Here is a 9621-nt window from a genome sequence, read left to right on the forward strand (position 1 = left end):
CATCCCTAGGAGTAAGCAACAGTATGAATATGCAGGACTAGAACCACGGGTAACAAGTAACAGATACAGAGTCCAGTAGGGGAACAGTCAGGGAAGTAAGGAAACCGAGGGGAGGGGGGGGGGGGGGGGGGGGGGGGGGGGGCAGGAGAGGGAGAGAAAGTAGGAAGGGGAAGGGGAGGTGGGAGGTGGGAGGAGGGTGGTTATGGGTAGGGAAGGTTGTATGCTTTGGGAGAACAGGTAGGTTTTGAGTCAGGATTTAAAGGTGGAGGGTGAGGGAGAGTCTCGGACAGTCTGAGGGCGGGTAGTAGAGGAGAGACATGGATAAAAGATGGTTATGAGTTACAGTTAGGCCCATGGCCCATGGAGGGCTTGAGCGAGACACAGATATGTTACAGACAAAAATTTTAAACATTTATTATTGTATAAATGTTACAGTTGTAATATGCTACAGCTAGGAGCTAAGAGCAAATAATGTAATGGAAAAGGTTTTAAAAGAAATTACGATATGCAGGATTGTTAGGGTAGAAATGTTGGCATTCTGAGATGGATGGATGGATAGATAGACTATTTCTTTCATAATGAATCTAAAGAGTAAATTTGTTGCGTTTTATCTTCTGAAATAAATAATATTTTGATATTATAATTGAAATTGAAATGTAATTCTCTAGCACTGAATTGACATCATCATGTCTCTCTCTCCCTTTCGTTCTCTGTCTCTCTCTCTCTGCCTCTCTCGGCCTCTCCCCCCCCCCCTCTCTCTCTCTCTCTCTCTCTGCCTCTCTCTGCCTCTCTCTCCCCCTCTCTCTCTGCCTCTGCCTCTCTCTTCTTCTCTCTGCTCTCTCTCTCTCTCTGCCTATGTATATCTCTCTCCCCCCCTCTCTTTCTCCCTCTCCCTCTCTCCCACGCCCTCTCTCTCCCCCCCCCCTCTATCTCTCTCTCTCTCTGCCTCTCCCTCTCTCCCCTCCCCCTCTCTCTCCCCCCTCTCTCTTCCCTCCCTCTCTCTCCCTCTCTCTCCCTCTCCCCCCTCTCTCTCTCCCTCCCTCTCTCTGCCTCTCTCTCTCTCCCCCCTCTCTCTCTCCATCCCTCTCTCTGCCTCTCTCTCTCTCTCCCCCTCTCTCTCTCTCTCTCCCTCCCTCCCATAGCTGTCTCCTGCTATGAGCCTCCAGTTGATGGGGAACCCGGAGTCGGGGGCCAAAGTGGTCCTGTGGTCTGAGAGCCGCCAGCCCATCCAGACCTGGTCAGCCGAGATGAGAGGCGCCATCACCAACCTGACCTTCCCCAACCTGGTGCTGGATGTCAAAGGTATTATTATTATCACACTGTCAGGTGGATCAATGAAGGGGTTCCCTCTGGCAATACTTTGTACTGTAGCTGTATTACTGTTTGAGAAGGTGAACTGTGTGATTGGAATATGTGTTATTTTTAGGGATGCTTGATATTGGCTTTTTTACCGATACCGATATACCGATATTGTCCAACTCTTAATTTCCGATACCGATATCAACCGATACCGATATATGCAGGGTTTCCCCCCCACATATCTCTTGTTGTGGAATTAACACAACATTATGCATTCTTTTGACAATAAATTAAATCAGAATTTGTTCTTACTTGCTTGCCTGGGTAAATAACGGTTATAGAAATGTTAAAAAAAAAAGAAAAAAAATTAACCGATACCGATATTTTCCGATATCACATTTTAATGCCAATATCGGTAGGCCGATAATATCGGACATCCCTAGTTATTTTATTCAATTTTAAGTTATATATATACTATATATATATATATAAAGTATTTTGATTATGAGGCATTGCAAACTCTAGTGGCTTGTCATATAGGTTATAACTTGGACTGAGTTTGGAGTGCATTTGATTTCCTATTTTATTTATAGGGAATCAGAGTATTTTATTTACTTCCATCACTAGTTTATATTAATAATAATTATTACATGGCGTTTTAACATTCGCGAAAATGCTTGATTGTGATTGGTCAATAGCGCTCGGTTGCCCATAGCAGCAGTCAGTTATTTTTCGATAACTGACAGCTGTCAGGGGCAACCGAGCAATAATGACCGCTGCTCGCAGCCGGAGCAATCAAGCATTTAGATCGCAGTCATGAAAGCTGTTCAGCATATGCACAGCTGCACTCATCAGTGCAAGCTGCCGGCGATGACAGCGCGGAGCCACAGAACAGAACAACTGCGTCTGCATTTGATCTCGTCTTGTCGATGGTGTAAAATGAATTAGGTATATTGTTAGTAAGTTAGCCATGTAATAAGCGGGATAATGTATAGCTACGAGGTCATTGTCGCAAAATAATTGACCTTCACTGCGTTTAGAACACCTCGGCGAGGCGCCTCGCCGAGGTGTTCTAAACGCAGTGAAGGTCAATTATGCTGTATGCGCCACAGCGGTTTCTATCATCATCATCATCACCACCCACGCTATGCATAAAATATATAGGTCCCCGGAGAGGCACGCTGAGGAGGCCGTGCAAACTGCAATGGAATATGGGGCATCTCTCTCTCTTTACCTAATATTTTGATTCTATCCTGACATTTCTCAGTTGGAAGGGCAGTCTATATGCGTAACGGTAAAAAGAAAAATTTCATTTATATATTTTTTTTCAAAAAGGGCACTTTTTTGATGAGGCTCAAAAAGGCAGGTGCTCAGGCACCCCTTGGCCTCTATGTGTGCACGTGCCTGGCTACGAGGTCATTGTCGCAAAATAATTTACCGAGACTGCGTTCTGGAACACTGAGGCGCCGCGCCGAGGTGTTCTAAACGCAGTTAAGGTCAATTATTTTGCGACAATGACCGAGTATAGGCTATACATTATCCCGCTTATTACAGGGCTAACTTACTAACAATATACGTATTTTCATTTTACATCATCGACAAGACGAGATCAAATGCAGACGCAGTTGTTCTGTTGCTCCTCTGTCATCGGCAGGTGTGTGGACTTGATTGCACCTGATGTAGCGCAGCTGTGCATATGGTAAAGCTAGACTGTGATTGGTCAATAGAGCTCTGTTGCCCCTAGCAGCGGTCATTATTGCGCGTTGTCCAACAGAGCGCTTATTGACCAATCACAATCAAGCATTTTGGCGAATGTTAAAACACCATGTAATAAATATTCATAATTAATGTCAATATTAAATCAATTTGATGCTTTGAAGGCACAACAATTGCATTTCCAATAAATATTAGGTTAGAAAATACATTTGCTGGATTTAACGTGACTTCCTTTAATCTAATGTTAATTTGTTCATTAGATTACATCTGTTCCCATCTTGTATTGTACAATCATTGTTGCACAAACAGACATTTAAATTAAATGAAATTTAAATAAATTTAAAAACGGATATAAACCATGCCCACGTCCGGTCTTCTATCCAAATACAAATGAAATAATAATAATAATAATACAATAATACAGATACAGATACTTTTGTTGGTTGAACAGATACAGATACAAATAATGACATCTCTGCACACACCCCTAGAGCTCAGTCAATCACCCAGAGAATGAAGCCATGTTTCTTTTATTTATTTATTTATTCATAATTGTTTTTGTGGTGGTGGTGGAGTTACCCGTTTGCGTATACGTTTGGATTTTACGGATTGGGCCTTTAATTAATGAGCCAATTGAATGTGTTTCTGTCCTCGTTTGCAGGCGGCAAAACATATGACAAGGACCACGCCGTGGTGATGTCGCCGAGCGAGGAGAGGCCCAGCCAACAGTGGCACCTGCAGTTACTGTAACCTCACATCAACCTCACATCAACGTTGCACCCGGCTTCCCTCTGTATTCCTTCAACCTTCCCACAGCAATCCTTGTACATTCCCCCAACGTTCCAAGGGCCACCAGTACGATTCAGTGAAATACAATGTTGACACTCAGAACCCTCCTCTGAACTTCAGAATCAAAGGTGATTATGAACGTCGCTGCACGTCTCTCTGGACGGCGTGCGGATGAGTGGTGGTGGGTGGCGCCACGTGTTCTCCTTCCCCGTCACCGACCATCTTGTGTGGGAGGAAACCGGAGCGGGGCCGGGAGAAGAAGGAACCCACACAAACACACGGGGAGAACAAAACTCCACACAGAAAGACGTCCCCTAAAACCTCTTGTGCCTTGAACCCTTTCACTACCCCACTACCAAAGGGTTAACCCTTCCACTGCGACAATACAGAAGGTCAACCCTTTCACTGGCACGCGACAAAGGGTTAACCCTTTCGCAACCACAATGCAGACGGTTAACCCTTTCACTACCACACCGCAGACGGTTAACCCTTTCGCTACCACACCGCAGACGGTTAACCCAACCCTTTCGCTACAACACCGCAGACGGTTAACCCTTTCGGTACCACACCGCAGACGGTTAACCCTTTCACTGCCACACTGCAGACGGTTAACCCTTTCACTGCCACACCGCAGACGGTTAACCCTTTCACTGCCACACCGCAGACAGTTAATCCTTTCACTACCACACCACAGATGGTTAACCCTTTCACTGCCACACGCAGACGGTGAAAGGGTTGAACCACGAGACCTGAGGAGGAGAGAAAAGCCAGAGCAGCTTCACATGTGTACGTTTGGAGCTCCTTTACCCAGTAGGGTATCACCCAGTTGACCTACACAGACCCCTAGTGGACAGAACCATTATGCTTCCATGCAGGGGGGGGGGGGGGGGGTTACTCAGTCGCACAGTGACCCCCAAATCCTGCACCTACTACACTCTCAATGGATGGCAATTGTTTTCAATTTGGATATTCAATGTTAGTTTCTCCTGTTTACCGAGCCCTGTTGGTTGGTTGGTTGGTTTCTTTCTCAGGGTGAGGCAGATTCTGTGGCCAGAGAAGCACACACTGTATCGTCGATCCTTATACATTAACTTTGTTTACATTGGCTCAGGACATCCATTTGAGTTACTGTACGACTATTTTCTCTGGACTGTACGCAACGGGCACGGATATGCCTTTCCTTGTTTTAGCTAGTGTGAACGCCTGGGGATACTAGTGTTGTATTGAACCCTTTCACTGCCGCACTACCAAAGGGTTAACCCTTCCACTGCGACAATACAGAAGGTTAACCCGTTCACTGCCACACGACAAGGGGTTACCCCTTTCACTATCGCACTACAGAAGGTTAACCCTTTCACTACCACTTTAACCGTCTGTAGTGTGGTAGTGAAGGGGTTAACCTTCTGTAGTGTGGTCGTGAAATGGTTAAGATAGATAGTGTGTTAGTGTGAAAATCTGCCTTTTTAATTAGTCTTTTTTTTTATCTGTCTAAAGTGTTCTGTGTTTTCTCGTTTGGATGGGACGTGTGTTTGTTCATATGCAATATGATACATCATAATAGAGCAGTGCAACTTGCTTATTGGATGTCATGTAGTTTCTCTCAGATGCTATATTCTTAAAGGTAGAGGTATTTTTTCATAGATTTAAAGATATTGTGACATTTCTGGCTTTAATCTATATGCATTGTTTGATACTGAACGTATAATGTGAAATGTAATATAAGCGGGAGTGGTTTTAAATATTGAATAAAAAAGAATAATGTAAAACCAAATGTGGCCCTTTATTTTCATACAGTATGTTATACCATGGCATGTTTTCAGTAATGAAAGTAAAAACAAGACTAGGACCAAAAAGACTCTTTGTTCGACTCCTGCAATCCTGACTCAGTCATCATGACCATCAAGCTGCTTTCTTTCTGTGAGCAGAGAGAGAGAGAGAGAGAGAGAGAGAGAGAGGGGGGGGCAAAGCAGAACATTAATTCATGTCTTTTCAACAGGATACTTATGGTATCAGCAGCTGGTTGGAAGTAATGAGTATTAGTTAGTAGTTACCGCTTAGCAAACTCCTTGGCATCGACTGTTTCCAGTTGAGGACCTGGCTCGGTCTTCTCGGCAAAGTGCCTGGGGGGCACCAGAAGATACTTGTTCTTTTTGGTTTCCATTTTAAACTGTTCTCCCTTATTTTTTGCCTTTTGTGCTGCTGAGAAGAACAGAATAATGCAAAATAAAAAAAATGGGGGACCATGATGCAGGGCTGGGCAATATAACGATAATTATTGCGATATATTTTAATAATCGATATCGGGAAAAGAAATATCGTTTTTTTTTTGTGACCTGCAACAGGGCAGTTTTAAAACCAGAGACAGTGGACAGACTTGTCTTTCTTGCCTGCAACTTAAAGTAATGGCTTTGCTTGTCCAAATGACAATACTGACCAAATTGAGATTTATTTTTCTCTTGTCCATTTACTTTGTTTGCTTTCTAATTTAAAATACAGTTTGAAACCGTCTGTACACAGTAGGCTATGTGTGCTAGCAGAGCTAGTCTCCAGTCACGAGTCACGGTGCACATGTGCGGTGGTTTGTCCACCAAAAAAGCGCCAAAAGATAGAAAAGAAACGAGCAGAGCCAGAACTGTTCAACTCCCCTGGAGCCACAGCCAGCAGAGAAGCCGGTTTACTTTCGCTTTCAAACCAGCTGCAGCCTGAGAACTGGAGTGTGAGGGGCTGTAACACTAAAGATGGCGGCAATGACAAAGAATTGCTGCAAAATAAACATACATCTGTTGTTTAAAAAAAATCATTTTTTGCCATATCGCCCAGCCCTACGGAGCTAAACCAATCAGAGAGCGTCTTCGCAAACTGCTGCTACGGAAAGAAATCAATTGCAACCTTGTGCGTGTAACTCACACACACACACACACACAGACTGTCCTCCACCAACATCGCCTGCTGTTAGTGTCTGCAATCTGTTAATAAAGTTTTCAATCAATCAATCAAGCCTCACCAGGGCCCTCATTCATCAACGTGTTCTACGCACAGATTCGTGCTTACCCTGTGCGTACGATAATTTCTAAGCAAAGAGTGGGATTCATCAATTTCAACATGAACTTGACTCCGTGCTTACGTCTACGCACAGGTCAGAGCACACTTAGCTGACGCCCAGTGGTAGAATATATTATTACAACAAGGAAATGAGCTTCTGTGCATAATAACACTGGCATGTTCTGTACGAACCGTAGTTCATTGTAAAATAGCAACAGTAGTGTAATTATGGTCAAAACCCTATAAATAGCATTTGGAATAATAGATCTTTCTCTCAGAATGAATGCAGCATGGTTTATATAGCGTTATCGGAATATACGGGGTGTAGGCTACTGACTGACTGCGCTCCGCGTAGCTTGATTGATTGATTGATTGAAAAGTTTATTAACAGATTGCAGAATGGGTACAGTACAGTACAGCTCAGTACATACAATTGTTAATTGGGGATGCAGACCAGAGAAAGACTTTCGTCTTGTTTACATCAGGGTCCCCCATTTTCAATTCATCATAAATCATAAAGCTCAACTCGTTATTATTTTGCGCAGACCGCAGAAACACGGGAACGTTTTGATTATATTTAAAAGGCTTTACGTTAAACGAAACAAGTGGAATTTCGAAGCTGTAAGCAGAATACAAGTCATATGAATATAGTGTTCTTCCCCCTTTTTACTGTATAAGAAAGAATAGAAAACGCATTGCAATGACACCAGATAGTGGACAGACTATGTATATGATGGGATTCAAGTTCGCGTTTTTGTTGATCATAGGCATGCTGTCAGAGTATGATATCTTAATCAAACATTCTAGAACATTTGTCGTCACAGATCATGTCCTAATAGAACATAGGCTATGGCATGGATCGTGATATTGTGTGGACTGTTATTATTACTGTACCGGTACCACCCATTGTGACAACAGCCTTGTGAGTCCCGCACACAAACATGATGGAATTCAAGTTCATGTATTGAAAGGCAGGCTACATCATACATGCAGTGAGATTCATTGTTCTTGTATATGCTCTCGTATTATTGTTTATATAGGCTACCCAATACTGACATCAAAATAGATTGTAGTATGCCTCTAGAAATCATATGCAGCAGGTAGAAAATTGACGGGAGATCCATCGCGATTTGGAATAAAATTGAGGAGAACTTTAATCCCTGGGTATTAATCAAACAACACGGGAAAAGGCAGTCATATTCCAGCGCGGTATTTATTAGTGTTTGCGCTGCCCAGGCAGCAATGGTTAATAGATATCATATCCGACATCACCGTAAGTGTACACGTCTGTCAGCCTGTCTCATGACACGCTTCCCTCGGCTTAGTCCATTTTTCCACATTTCATGGGTGTATTCCATTACCGTATATGGTTAATCGGGGCGTTTCTGGTATGCAAATACTTAAAACAGTGCACGAGCTCAAACGTAGGATCAAAGTCATATTCCCTGCTGACACATTTTATTTTACAGGTTCCTTGGAACAGGTGACTCCTTTGTGAGTCTGGCATTTTGCTACCGCATGGGACAGTCGACTGTGGCAGCCTGTGTGGAGGACACCTGTGAGGCCATCAACAGGCGGCTAATGGGGAGCCAGGTGCCTCCTCCGACTGGGGAGGATTGGAGAGCCATTGCTCTAAGGTTTGGGCAGAGGTGGAACTTCCCCAACTGCCTCGGCGCGATAGACGGCAAACACATCGTCATGCAGGCACCCGCGAAGTCTGGGAGTCTGTATTTCAACTACAAGAAGACCTTCTCCCTCGTCTTGCTTGCTCTTGTAGATGCCGACTATCGCTTCCGAGTTGTCCACGTGGGAGAGTTTGGAAGGGTCAGCGATGGAGGAGTTTATGCCACCTCAGCACTTGGAAGGGGGATGAAGGAAAAATCCCTCCACGTGCCAGAGGATGACATACTCCCAAATGCTGCACACCTCGACAAGGTGCCGTTTACGATGGTGGGAGATGCAGCATTCCCACTGAAGACCTACCTCATGAGGCCTTACCCCAGGAAAAACCTCACCCACGAGAAGCGGATTTTCAACTACCATCTCTCAAGGGCAAGGAATGTAGTTGAAAATGCCTTCGGCATTCTTGCCTCCCGCTGGAGGGTTCTCTACAGCAGGATACATCTGCTTCCCGGTAAGGTGAGCACCCTGGTGTTGACCCTCTGTATCCTGCACAACTACTTGCAGAGGCCCAGTGAAAGCCAGGTTTGGCTGGATGAGAGAAGAGCCGGTGAGGACAACATGGTCTCAGTCAGGAACATCGGTGGAAATAGGTGCTCCCGGGAAGCCTACACTGTGCGAGAGAAGTACCAGGAGTATTTCTGCTCACCAGAGGGTAGTGTGGCATGGCAAGAAAGAATGGTGTAGGCCGACCATCGCCAGGAAGTGACCATTTACTATAGTTTTATATATTAGTGTGTATTTTGTATAGTTTTTTTTTTTTTATGATCAAGCTGCCTTTGAATGAATGTTTCTTTGTTGTTACCCTAGTGGGAGTATTTATGTTTGTCCTTTAAGTAATTACACAAAATGTCACTGCATTGTGGTCCATTGTCTTCCTTGTATTCGTTTTTTTTTGATTGGTTGGATTAAAGCACTGATATTCAGGATCTAGTAATCTTGAAAAGTAATACAAATAAATAAATGTTTGTATATAAACTAGAAATGAACATTTTCACATAGTAAATGATTTTCAGACTTTGGAACACATTTATTTAAAAAGAACAAGACATTTAACATACATTTAACCAATCATCATAACATTTTAGTTTGCAG

General features: G+C 43.7%; 2 protein-coding genes across 2 annotated transcripts in view; both read left to right on the forward strand.

Annotated features, from left to right (window-relative positions):
* Positions 1-5565, forward strand: part of crybg2 (crystallin beta-gamma domain containing 2) — a gene marked incomplete at its 5' end in the record, with an annotated part of 144704 nt that extends 139139 nt beyond the window's left edge. Inside the window, 2 exon segments of the mRNA XM_084311876.1 lie at positions 1143-1302; positions 3677-5565. Coding sequence (XP_084168002.1) covers positions 1143-1302; positions 3677-3765 — 249 coding nt within the window. The 3' untranslated portion in view covers positions 3766-5565.
* A 2799-nt stretch (positions 5566-8364) lies between these two features.
* Positions 8365-9213, forward strand: LOC311226451 (uncharacterized protein; the record flags this gene model as incomplete). The annotated part of the gene is made up of 1 exon (XM_084311877.1): positions 8365-9213. The coding sequence occupies one exon, from the start codon at positions 8365-8367 to the stop codon at positions 9211-9213; it is 849 nt and encodes a 282-aa protein (XP_084168003.1).
* Positions 9214-9621: the final 408 nt, after the last annotated feature.

The sequence above is a fragment of the Notolepis coatsorum genome (genome assembly GCF_963971535.1).
Source record: "Notolepis coatsorum genome assembly, chromosome: 4".
Classification (NCBI taxonomy): domain Eukaryota; kingdom Metazoa; phylum Chordata; class Actinopteri; order Aulopiformes; family Paralepididae; genus Notolepis; species Notolepis coatsorum.